At 54.6% G+C, this 13171-nt stretch overlaps 1 protein-coding gene across 4 annotated transcripts in view; it reads right to left on the bottom strand.

The window, feature by feature from the left end:
* Positions 1 to 12437, bottom strand: part of Shank3 (SH3 and multiple ankyrin repeat domains 3) — a 62014-nt gene extending 49577 nt beyond the window's left edge. For all 4 annotated transcript variants that reach the window (XM_076556612.1, XM_076556613.1, XM_076556615.1 and 1 more), the window contains exons 1-10: positions 12308 to 12437; positions 10486 to 11144; positions 9988 to 10191; positions 8908 to 8979; positions 7205 to 7313; positions 6790 to 6941; positions 6531 to 6698; positions 6337 to 6453; positions 5878 to 5955; positions 4594 to 4660 (exon numbers count right to left, since the gene is read on the bottom strand). In XM_076556612.1, coding sequence (XP_076412727.1) covers positions 4594 to 4660; positions 5878 to 5955; positions 6337 to 6453; positions 6531 to 6698; positions 6790 to 6941; positions 7205 to 7313; positions 8908 to 8979; positions 9988 to 10191; positions 10486 to 10773 — 1255 coding nt within the window. In that variant the 5' untranslated portion in view covers positions 10774 to 11144; positions 12308 to 12437. The remainder of the gene's footprint in view (positions 1 to 4593; positions 4661 to 5877; positions 5956 to 6336; positions 6454 to 6530; positions 6699 to 6789; positions 6942 to 7204; positions 7314 to 8907; positions 8980 to 9987; positions 10192 to 10485; positions 11145 to 12307) is intronic.
* Positions 12438 to 13171: the final 734 nt, after the last annotated feature.

Genomic DNA, 13171 nt, shown 5'->3' with positions numbered 1-13171 from the left:
CTCTCAGATGCTAAGGCAGAAGAAACCGTCAGGAGTTTGAGGCCAGCCTGAGCTGCAGACCAAGGTCAACACCAACCTGGGCTACAGCGAAACCTTATCTCAAAAAAAAAAAAAAAAATCATATACAACATATTTTTAATTTGTTACATCTACTTATTTGCGTATGTACGTAAATGAACACAAGCATGTGCCACAGCTCTATGAAGCAGGTGAAGGCCCTGAAGAAGTCAGCTGTCTCCTTCCACCATGTGGATTTCCCAGGGTTAGCGACATACACATTTACCCACTAAGCCATCTTGCTGGCCCTATATTCTATATATTCAGAATATACAAAGAATTCTTATGGTTCAACAATAAGAAAAAAAAAATCTTAACGTGAGCAAAGGCCTTCACTCTTCTCCTAAGACACACAAATGAACAACAGACTCAAGAAAACATGCTTAATAGCATGGGGCATTGGGAAACCACAATGAAATACCACACCATAGCCAATAGGATAACTATAATTTAAAAAAAAAAAACCACCAGGCAAGCATTGGGAAGAATGTAAAGAAGTTAGAAAGTCGGGCACAGCTGATAGAAGTTTAGAGGAAAACAGTTTAGAAACTCCTCAAAAATGTAAGAACTGTCATATCGCCTAGCAATTCCACTCCTCGGGATAAACCCAAAAGAAGTGTAAACAAGTATTCAGATAAATACATGTTCAAGCATGTTTGTGATAGCAACAGTCATAAATCAAAAAGTAGAAACCAGCTGGAGAGAAGGCTCAGCTGTTAAGAGTGGGTACTAGGCCCAGAGGCGGCAGCGGTGCACGCCTTTAATCCCAGCACTCGGGAGGCAGAGCCAGGCAGATCTCTGTGAGTTTGAGGCCAGCCTGGTCTACAGAGTGAGTTCCAGGACAGGCTCCAAAACTACACAGAGAAACCCTGTCTCGAAAACCAAAAAAAAAAGGTGGATAATAACTTGTAGAGGGACATGGTTTTAAGTCCCAGTACCCATATTGGGCAGCTAACCACCATCTGTATCTCCAGTTTCAGGGAATCAGGTACCCTCTTCTGGCCCCCAAGGGCACCTGTATGCATGTGATACACATATAGACAAACAGGCAGGCACACACACACACACACGCCCATATATGTAGTTTGTTTGTTAAAACATATATACACATATATGTGTATGTGTTTTAAAGTAGAAACAACTTATATATCCACCAATAGGCAAATGGATGAGCCCAGTACCATGCATACAGACACTAGAATACTTTTTAGCCATAAGAAGGAATGAAGTGATCTTCAAGGCAGATGAAGCTCCAAACCACAATAAGTAAAAGAAGCCACACACAAAGGAAGGGTCATATCGTAATTCCATTGATATGAAACAGCAATAACAAGTAAATGCAAAGGAGTTATGTTCTCAACTGACAGGTTAGGAGAAGAGGGTAACACAGAAAAATTGCTTACTCTAGCGGAAGTATTCTTTGGAGCAATGAAAACATTTTGGGATTTAACAAAACTGGCATACAATACTGTAAATGTAAGGAATGCCACTGGATTGTCAATAAAAGTAGTAAGTTTTAAGTAAGAAACATTTGGCCTTAATTTAAAAAACGAAAACTATGCCGTGGGCAGGCCTTGGCCTGCAGCACTGCCCGCCAAGCTGGTCCACACCTGTTATAGAGAGTAGAGCCAGGGTCAGCAGGGCACGCATCACCTTGAGCTGATGACCAGTGGAGATGCTCAGGCCACACCCAGGCCCAGACTCAGAACCTACATTGAACAAGCTCTCCAGGTGACGTCACCATGTGAGAAGCATTTCCCGAGGCACTTACCAAAAACCTTAGATAGACCATCCCTGAGAACATAGATACATAGGATGTTTTTGTGCACATTGGCGGTTGCCTGAAAGAGCAGAGTCCACTAACAGAAACGGGAAATAGAGAAGGACAGTGAGGAGAAAAGAGACCCACCCAAGGTCTGTTGGTTCACAAAGAAAAGCGAGGCTGCCTAGAGATAGAAAGGGTCTCTTGAAGCATGACAAAGGTGTCTACCAGACACTACCCTAAGGAAGGAATGGAGGACGGATAGGCAGAGAGCTCCATACAACTCCTATGTGCAGGCCTCTGCCCAAAGACCCAGAGTGAGACATAGTAACTTACAACTGTCACGTAAGGAATGTCCTTCGAGTAACTACGTGCAGAGGGCAGTGGGTAACCCAGACCCTGAGTCCCCAGGTCTAAGGGTAGGTTTTCTCCTTAACCCTCTGAGATTTGGTTTCCAAAAGTCTCTGTAAAAAACGGTCCAGTAATCAACTTCACAAGAGACTATTAGGAAGGTGAACTGAGATAAGAGAGTTCATAGTAAATCTCATGACTACACAGGGTTGGCTGGTTGGGTGATGGTTAGTTTTCTGTCAACTTTACACAAGCCAGGTCATCTAGGAAGAAGAAATTTCAGTTGAGAAAATGCTTCCATCAAACTGGCCTATAGGTAAGTCTGTGGGGCGCTTCTTTTACTATTATTAAATAATTGATGTGGAAACGCCCAGCCACTATGGGTGGTGCCACCGCTGGGTAGGTGGTTCTGGGTTCTGTAAGAAAGCAAGCCAAGCAAACCATGTGGAGCAAGCCAGAAAGCAGCACTCCCCTGTGGGCTCCGCTTCAGTTCCTGCCTTCATTTCCTTCCCTGACTTCCCTTCATGATGGAGTGCGACTGGGATACGTAAGCTGTAATAAACCCTTTCCTCCCCAAGTTACTTTTGGTCACTGTGTCTTATCACAACAACAGAAACCTAACTAAAACAACGGTAACCTTGAAATGCATGATGGTGTATTACTGTAAGAGCAGATGTCTACATCAGGACCAGATGACACAGATGCCCACTCAGCAATGATGTGCCTGACCCCAACTGAGCAAGCACACTTGGGTGAAATGGACAGTGCACTTCAGTTGGTGACCCCCAGAATCCTAGGATGGAGGGCAGAAGAATACTCCTACCTCTCATCCTAGATATTATACAAGTCCCTCATCTCTTGCCAAATCAGTGACTGGCCACTTCCTAGAATTCAGCCCCTTCCAGGATCAAAGGCTACAGGAGACCAAGGTGAAAAGAAGATGAGAACTCTAAGACACTATCTTTCACGTATGATAAAGGGAGGCACCACAGATGTCAGCAGTTCTCTCAGGATTAGACGATCAGGCAAAACAAAGACACACACACCCCCCCCCCAAACATCCATAAGCTGGGTGATCCCAGAAAATACCATCTCTGTCAGCCACCATCAAGCGCCAATATCAACCCCAAAACCATACCCTGATCTTTCTACCTGAACCTGGGCCCAGCTTTGTACCATGGATCATGAAGTCACTCAGCGCTGCTGCAGTATCTCTCTTGGGGAAGCCACCCACCCTCAGTTCAACCACCATCAGGGTTCAAGGGGTGCACACCCAAGCCTTATTGGCAGAGAGCAGCTCAAGGAAGAACCCCAAACATGAAACGGACCTTAATCTTAAGCCCGTCCAAAGACGAAGCCCCAGGCCAGACTGTCATAGAACCGAGGCATATTCTATCTAACTTTAATGCCAGCCCCAGCCCTTTGCTGCCCAGTGTCACTGCAAACTGAGACAAGAAATGGGGACACTTCAAGGAACACTCACAGAAGAAAGAGGAGCCTGGGGCTCCATGTTCCAGAAAGCGTCACAGACAGAAAAGCCTATCCAGAACATAAAGCGATCCCTATGGCTAGAAGACTTCGCTGTAGCCGGACGGACAGCAACCCTTTGCTGGAGGAGGGGCCTGCAGTACCCTGCAGACTTAACCTGTACCCAGGATGAGCCAGCCTGACTCCAGAAACAAACATGCATGCATGCACACACACACACACACACACACACACACACACACACACACACACACACACTATCACCACCACCCCCGTCTGTCTGTCGTCTGTCTGTGTCTGTCTGTCTGTCTGTCTGTCTGTCTGTCTCTCTCTCTCTCTCTATCTATCTATCTATCTCTCTCTCTCTCTCTCCAGGCACGCATGCATGCATGCACCCACGCATGCACGCACAGAGGCATAGGCTGGACCCTTCTGCCTGCCAGTCTTGGAGCTAAAACTACACATGCAGCGCCTGGTCCTTCCTCCTAGGGCTCATCCACATGCCAAGTCTCTTTTACGCACTACCTGCTGGGAGCTCCAATCCTCTGGCCAAGGAGACACCCACAATCCTATCCCCACTTCACTTTCGTCCTCACCATCGTGTTTGGTTCTCTCCGCAGGTATGTTCATGGGATCACGTCACACGGGAAGCCATAGGAGGCTAAACACAGCCCTAGCACCTAACAGAAAGCACAGGCCCTTATCTAAATGTCAACTGCTGGGCCCAGGGCTATCATAGGCTAAAGCCCAGACCTGCTCTAGGCCCTGACCAAAAATTCTGTTCAGTCCACACAGGCCTTTGTTCATCACGGTCCCCAGGTCTGCAAGGATCACTAGCAGACAGTTGTCTTGGAGTATGGGGGCCCTGTTACACCTCCACTGCTTATGAGCACCACAGCCCATTCAGAAAGGATCTATGAGTAGGCAGAACTCACCGACATCCGAGTCTTTGTGGGTCTTGATTACCTCAGCGAGCTCAAAGTTCCCTGCAATGATGGCCACCTGGGAGAGAGACGTCAACAAACACATGGAGGACATGGAGGGAGGCTCAGCAACCCAGATTTGACCCCCACCCCAGGTGGTCCTGCTGGGAGAGAAGCCACCCATCTCTCGAGTCACAGCAGTCAGTGTCTAGGGGCACAGCACTGCCACCAACAAGAGATAGGATATAGTAACCAGAGGTGGCCCGCGGCCCTCGTCGGCCTCAGTCCAGGGTGTTTCTGGGACACCAGGCTGAGAGTTAAAACATGAACAGGTCTGCACACACTAGCAGAACTTCTAATCTGCCCCTACATGCAGCCACGACTCCTCTATCAATCCTGGCCCCACAGCTTTTCGGCCCTCATTCTTCCTACCCATGTCCCCAAACCTGGCCAACAGACCCTGATGTATCTACTTCCAGATGTGCCCACATCTTCGACCTCTGCCTCACACTCCCAGACACGACCACAGCAGCTTGCCTTTCTGACATTCTCAGGGCCCTGTGCTCCCATTAAGAATAATAAACAGAGGCCGGGAAGCGCTGGCACACGCCTTTAATCCCAGCACTTGGGAAGCAGAGCCAGGTGGATCTCTGTGAGTTCGAGGCCAGCCTGACCTACAAAGTGAGTTCCAGGACAGCCAGGGATACACAGAGAAACCCTGTCTCAAAAAAAACAATAATAACCAATAATAATAATAATAGTAATAATAATAATAAACAACACCTCCTCCCCTGCTTCCCTGCTGCTTTCATGGTCCATAAATTCCTATGATACCCTCAACTCCTCAAAAACTCAGGCCACAGAGATGAAAACTACCTGGCTATCCTATCCAGTGCCAACCAGCCTGGAGGACTAATGGCTCAGAAATATAACCTGGGTCAAGTCAGGTATAGTAGCGGTCACACGCCCCTCTCAGCTTGGACCTCTGCCGGGACTCCTCCCTGCTTCTGGGGAATCAGGCCCACCACACCCGTCTTTCTGTCCTCTCCATGTGGCCCTTCCCCAGAGTCGTGGAGTCACGTGACATTTACCCATAGGAGGAGGGTGGAGGCAACCACCGCACCAAAGACTCCCTCAAATTCTGGGCACCACACAAGCCCACTCACTCCCAGTTCCACCTCGGGCGGCAGTCCTGAGAGTGAGCGCTCCCTTCTTGCCCTCTGAAGAAGAATCTGGGTCCAAAGTCAATAGGACACACAAGCAACCCCCCCTGGGTCAGCCTCACACATCCTGTACCTGGAAGGCTGTCTGGCTGTTGTAATTGCGGACGTCCTTGTTGGCACCACGGAAAAGCAGGACACGAGCACAGCTCTCCTGTTGGGAGGCAACAACAATCACACTGGGCAGCAGAAGAGGCAGGGCCAGGCTGGGGCGGGTGCCCAGGAGTGCAAGGCACAGGAATCCCTCACACACATGCATCCCTAGGCTAGGTAGGACTACGTAGGTAGCTCTCATCTGAGAGCTAGCTAAGAGCATACATATGGACACATTGACACACGTGTGTTCAGAGAACAGATGTGTTTAAGTAGGTCACCCAGTAACCAGATCGGGCACGGAACATACACATGGGGAGTGTCGCACAAGCTGGGGTGTACGGTCACCCGCGTGCCGGCCCAGACACATATGCAGTCGCACTCTACCACGCGCAGACGATGTAGAGATGAACCGACAGAGGGGTGAGACGCAAGGCGTTACCTGGTTGTAGAGGGCACAGATGTGCAAGGCTGTGTTTCCCGAGGCATTCTGGGCACCCATGTTGGCCCCATAGAAGAGCAAGTGCTCCAAGTGCTGCACGTGTCCAAAGCGGCAGGCCTGAGGAGAAGAGAGGTACTGACGCATCCCAGGTACAGAGGCATACAGCCTGCACCCAGCCCAGGCCCCCTACTCACCTGATGGATTTCTTGCCAGCCATTTTCATCAGTGGTCCCCAGCTGTGCGTGATCATGGAGAAGCAGCTCGCAGCAGAGGGCATCCCCGCCCCCTAGGGCACTATGGTACAGGGGCGTCAGGCCGCGGCTGTCCTTGTAGTCAGGTGAAGCCCCCAGGTCCAGCAGGGTCTGAGGGTAAGGCACCTCAGGATCCATGCCAGGCCCAGCTTTCTGCTTGAGCCCATGAGTCCCTCCAGACCAGGGTCCTGCCCTCACTAACCGTCAATGCCCCTGCATTCCGCTGGCGGGTGGCACAGTGGACGGCTGTGAGCCCATCTCGGGTTCGGAAGTCCAGGTGAGCACCGCCATTGCGAAGAACCTTCAGGAGGTCAGTGGCGTTGTCCAACTGTGCCGCAAGGCTCAGAGGGCACTCTGGGGTTGGAGATAGATGAAAGTTAGGGTCCCAGCCACAAAGAAAGGAAGGAAGGAAGGAAGGAAGGAAGGAAGGAAGGAAGGAAGGAAGGAAGGAAGGAAGGAAGGAAGGAAGGAAGGAAGGAAGGAGGAAACGAGGGAGGGAAAGAAAGAAGGAAGGAAGGAAGGAAGGAAGGAAGGAAGGAAGGAAGGAAGGAAGGAAGGAAGGAAGGAAGGAAGGAAAGAGAAGAGAAGAAAACACAGCCCCTCTCTGCTCTTCTCACCTCCTGAGTCAGGGTCATGGAAATTGGGGTCCAGCCCCTTGTCCAGCAGGCGGGCCACCTTGTCTGTGCTGTGTAGCTGGACATAGTCCATGAACTTCTTCAGGTTGGCCTAGAACACCAGCCATCCCAGTCAGCTGAGTGCCACAGCCATGGTCATCTTACCATCACCCCCTTCCTCCAGCAAGCTCCCGACCACCTGCAAGGCAGACACCTGTCCCTAACCCCGACCTGTCTAACCTGTCATCCGGCTTGCTCATCCTCAACCCCGATACTCTTACCTCAACGCTAGTTCCATCTCGGCTAGACCCATGTGCTTTCAAAGCCTTTCTCTGCAAACCCACAACAGCTGTTTGTTGGCCTGAGCCTGGCCACTTCCATCACAGCCAGGCCACCTTAGTTTGGTCACAGACTCCAACGGACTCCCTTCCCTCAGCCTGAAAGAGCACTGAGTCCATTCCAACAGGCACCAAATACTAACAACTCTAGACTCACTCCTCTGGCCAGCTCCTCCTACACTCCATGATAAACCCCTGGAGCACCCATGACATGACTTTGCCTCTTAGTCTTTCACCCAACAAAGCCTCGTTAGCCTTGTCAGGTGGCCTAGATGCCACACACACCTAGGGCAAGGTGTCCCAGCCCAGGCATCTAGAAACAGCATGTATCATAGACAAGAGAGGGTGTCTCATGAACCAGTATCATGGGGTCAGGGTGATGAAACCAGAGGAAGGATCTCTGCGAATCATCTAGGAAGAACCTTAGCCTGGAGGTAACAGGGGGAGAGGGTAGGGACAGCTGGCCCCCAGGCAAGCAAGAGGACAGGGCTGCAGTGCAGTGAGGAGTTCAGATACATCCCAAACACAGACAAGACTCACCGAAAAGCAAGTCACTCATGTCCTGTGGGCCCCTGAGAAAAGATCTAGAGAACCCAGGGTGACAGGGTCACACAAGGGCCAGTGGAGGGAGACAGTTACCTCTCTGACATGGTCTCTGCCCAACATAGAGCCAGGGCCACTGACTGTCACCTGCTCTGGAGCAGCAGAAAAGTCTGCCACAGAAGCCCAAGGATCTAGGACCATAGGTAGGGTCACGAAGACCCTTTCCTAAGCTCCAGGGACCATCAGTGAAGTATCCCACAAGCAAATTCCCATTGGCCCACGGAGCTGAGGGACTTGGAAAAGGGCTATGGCACCCACCTTGCCCCCTGGACACCCACAGGAGTGTAGCGCCCCCTCGAAACAAAAAAGGCAAATGGAGTCAGGCCCACCTGGGAGCAGGTCCCAGAAGAAAAGACACTGTACAGGTATACCCAGACCACAGGGTCTACCTGGCAGATCTGGCCAGCCAGTCACAGCAGGTGACTCAACCCTCACCTGTGAAATGAGGTAGCAAATCTCCTCTGGGAGAGAATTAATGAGATATCTAATTCTGTGTTCCTTGTGCTAGGGAACACTAAACACTGGACCTCTTGCCCTCACAGCCAACAGACTGGACGCTCATTTGCTTCCCTCTCCCCCAGCTTCAAATACGGCAAAAATCTGATTTAGCCGGAACCTATCACTGAACCAGTCATGGGCACGGAGCCTGTACCCAGCCCCGGACCAGGTCCCGAAAGCCACTTCCGGGAAAGCAGGCTGGGCCAAGCCAGAACAGGAGCAGGGGTCATGGGGGGGAGGAGTCCCCTCCAAAGACTGCGCCTTTACCTTTGTGTGCAGCTTTGAAAACTGCTTGTCATCGATGAGGTTCTGGGCATAAACCCTCCGCTTGTATCGAAACTGCTCAGATAAAGAAAAGGCGGAGAGAAGGGACCCACACAGGTCCAGTGAGCAAGTGGTGGCGGCGGCCACCACCGAGTGCCGCTCACCGCTCACCACCCTCCTGCCCACAATTTCACTGCAACACAGCCATACAAGTCCCAGACACACACACACAAGTGGACAGACACTGACAACTACCGACTACCCTCGACGCAGAAACGATGTGTGGTTCCAGAGAAGACAGTACTTGGCCAATTCGTGGCCTGGCGGGCCTACAACCTGTCTGTCTCGTTCCCACCACCAGGACTTGGAAAACTCCACGGCTCCCCTAAGATCTAAAACTAAGCTTCTATTCCTAGACACTTCCTCTCCTAGTAGAAATAACCCGATTCCTGGTGCTACCACAAGGATCAGACCAACTCTGACCTTGGTGTACACACACACACACACACACACACACACACACACACACACAGAAGACCTTCCAATTAGGACCCAATCTCCACCCCTATACCTGGAATGGCACTCAAATCACCCTTATATGTCATAAATGGTGCTAATCTTTTGGGCCAACCTCAGAAGACTTGGGCAAGAGACAAACGTGCACACAAGATTAACACTGTTCACACTGCATGACCCTTTCGGCACTCACTCCTTCTCACACTTCTCCCTCCAGTGTTCAAACTGCTCACTCACACCACACATGCTGAGTGCATGTGCTGCAGGTGCTCATTGTGTGCTTGTACGCATCGCTTGCTGCAAGCACTCTTACACACTGCTCACACTGTTCTCCACGCCTAAGCTGCAACACACCACTTACCACACATGCAGCTCACACTTCGCCCTACCCGCTGCACTCAAATGTACCCACCTCTGGCTCTCAGCACACTGCTCAAAGGCTGCACACAGCCCCCCACCGCTCCTGTAGCCAACTCCTCCCGGCCTGCCCTTCACTGCTCCAGCCACGGAGCTCAAAGATCACACCCAGTGCGCTCCATGCCACCCCCACCCTGGTCTGCCCAGCACCTCCAGATAGGGCAGGGGCGTGTCCAGGTTAGGCGGGTAGTCCTGTAAGAGCCGCTCTTCATCCAGGAACTTGCCGGCGCGACCCCGGGAGGGCGGCTGGAATAGCCCGTAGTTGAGCGCGTCCTGAAGGCTGTGGTTGAGGGCGCAGAGCACACGCTGCTTGGCGGCCCACACGGGCGCGGTTGGGTCCAGACGCAGGCACTTCTGCAGCGGAGCGAGTCGTGAGCCCGGACCTGCGAGCGCAGGACACCGCGCCCCGGGCCCCGCATGGAGGGCTAGTTGGGGAGCAAGAGCAGGGACCCCGCGCCACGGCGCAGAGGCCGAGGCCCCGCCCCGGGGCTGGCCTTCCCGGGCCCCGCCCCGGCGATGGGGAGGGTCCCGCGGAGGCGGCGGGGGAGGGGCGAGTGGCCGCGGCCGGGGGTCCTGGCGCAGGGCGCGCCCGGCGGGGGTCACCGCTAGCGGGCTACACAGGGGTACGGCAAGATCGCGAGGGCTCACCGTTTGTTGCAGGTCCGGGATGCCGACGCGCACGACCACGGCGCTGGCCCCGGGGCCGTCCATCCCGATGCTAGCGCCCGGGCCCGGACTGTTGCCGGCGGAGAGAGGAGCGCACGGGGATTCCGCGCGGCGCCCTGGCCCCCCCTGACCCCCCGCCGGAGCCCCGCCGACCGCGCTTCGCGGGAGGGGGCCGGGGGGGGCCGGGGCCGGGGCCAGCGCGGGGGACAGCGGCTCCGGGGGCTCCGCAGGCGCAGCGGCGGCGGCGACGGCGGCACGGTTTAGCTGCATCGGCCCCGGCTTCGAGCGGCGCCTGCCTTCCCCGGGGGCGGGGGCGGCGGGGGGAGGGGGCCCGAGCCCGGAGCGGAGCGGAGGCGGGGAGGGGGCCGCGCCGGAGGCGGGGACGGGAAGCCCAGAGCCGGGAAACTGGGGTCCCCCGCGGGGTCGGGCGGCGTGGGCGTGTGGTGCAGAGGGCGGGGGCCGGGGGCCCGCGCGCGCGGAGGGGGGGGGGTTGGCTGTCGAGGGGGAGTGGCTGACACAGCGGGGGGATGGCACGCCGCGCTTCCGCTGCAGGCGAGCGTCGCAGACCACCGTATTAGGGTGACGGAGGGTTCTGGAGCTGGATGAGGGACCTCTACGCGTCGGGGCAAGAGGACCACAGGCTGACAAGGGAGGGAGAGACAAGCAGGAAAATTGGTGTCCCGGGGTGGAAATCTCCCCAGTCTGCCGACCCCACTCGGGACCCCGAGGAGGTGGTGGGATCAGCCGGGGCACCGTGCTGGGTGGGAGTCGGAGGGCCGCAGACCCCAGGCTCGAGCAGGGTGGAGCTGCTGTGCCACGGAAGCGCCCCCAAAATCAGCCCTTCTAACCGCACCCAGGGTGTTCCTTTCGGCCCCCGCCGCAACCGAGTTTGGGGAGCCTGTCCGGACTCTGCGGTCTCCCCCACCTTGGCTGGCCCAACCCTGCAGCTGGTCGCCCCCTCCCCGTCACCTTAGCGACAGCAGGATGGGGGCGCGACCTACGAGGAAGGGCTTAGGGGAGGGGGCGCCACTAGTCTCCACCTGCGACGGGGAACTGAATTTTAGTTTCACACGTTGTCGTGGCAACGCGGGAGGGGGTGACGAGTGGGCGGGGAGGGGAGCGCTGCGAGTGAACCAACTCAGGCGCCGCCCGCGTGGCGTGCCAGCCTTAGCCCGGCGCTGCCTCGGAAGTGCCCAACGCGCGGGGGCCTCACTCCCAAGGCCCAGGAAGGTGCAGCCCCTGAGTGGATGAATTGCCCTACTAACAGTAGGGTCTAGTCCTGCCTTCCACTGCACTCTCCCACCTACCTTGACTTATACCCCACCCCCTAAGGGCCCCAGAGAGCCACTCATCGCTGGCGGCACACACTGGACAGCTTTTGCGGAGCAGTCTGGCCGGGAACTCTGCCAGTGGCAGAAAGCATCCCCTCAGCCCCAGCCTCCCCAACTCTCTCCATGAGCAGCCCTGGATCGCCCACAAAACTGGTTATTCCTGAGCATCCCAGGAATAACCTAGGACTGCCCTGGTCCTATACACCATACACCTCACCATATCCCACCCCCTGACCACCTTGGTTCACCTGACACATGCCCTCACCCCACACAGAACAGTGATTTGATTAGACTTCCCCCCAAAAAAACAGCCTGCACTCCACGGATCCATCACCTTCCAAGTGTTTCATGACCCCATAAGAGGGCCTTCTGACCAATCCAAACCCCACGGGACTGTCCCCCATGGACCACCCAGCTGACTCCCACATCACTACCTTTGAGGAACAATCTCTCCCTTCACAAGAACCGCTTACCCGGCAGAGCTGAGTCTCCAGCGCTCCCGTGCCTCTGTTCCCTGCTGCCCTCCAGCCTGGGTGGACCCCTGAGTGCTGGAGGAAGTGAAGCCCCAGCAGGCCCTGACCTCCAAGCCCCTCCCAAGGTCTGATTGAGCGGGGCAACTTAGGGTACCCTAGGGGCTAGGGCAGGATGTCAGAGGGGCAGGAGCAGGAAAGAGTCTCTCTTATCTTCAGGAAGCACCTGGGGAAGCTCAGGGCTGGGTTTCCTGTGTCCCAGCCCAGAGAGGAAACTCTGCTTCCTGGCCCGGGAGTCTCCGCCATCTTCCTCTCTTTGCCTCTTTCCTTTTCGCCTTGACCCAGGCCTCCTTTCCGGCTAAACCCAATCCCTCCCATCAAAACCTCCACCCACCTTTATTTCCAGCCTCCCTTTTCCCTAAACTAGCTGCCTGCTGGTGGGAAATGATGGCCAGAATCCACCAGGGATGAGGCTGAAATGGAGGAATCCCATGCCCTCAGTCAGGCAACAGGCCAGCTTTGGACACTCAGTAAACCTTGTCTTGACCTGAATGGGCCCAGATCCCTGGGTATTGCCTCTTCGGGGCTAGCTGTCCACAACTGGACCTCATGGAAGGAAGCCTTTGAGCCTCCTCTGACACCTCCCTTGCTGGGTGAATCTAACTATCCGTGTAGGCCTATGGCCTTTGTTGCCAAGCTTTTGGGGAGAGAGTCTCACATTTTGCTAACCAGCTACCTGCAGACGGACAGTCTCTTGAGCAGCCGTGGCTACCTTCCCTCAGGTCCACCAGACCCCATCTCCCAGGCAAGGTGACACTTTGTCGCCATGGTCGACCTTCAAATACTGGCCGGTGCCTTTTGCTTACT

This window comes from Peromyscus maniculatus, chromosome 20, assembly GCF_049852395.1.
Source record: "Peromyscus maniculatus bairdii isolate BWxNUB_F1_BW_parent chromosome 20, HU_Pman_BW_mat_3.1, whole genome shotgun sequence".
NCBI classification, from domain to species: Eukaryota; Metazoa; Chordata; class Mammalia; order Rodentia; family Cricetidae; genus Peromyscus; species Peromyscus maniculatus.
This window is presented reverse-complemented; position numbering and strand designations above follow the sequence as displayed.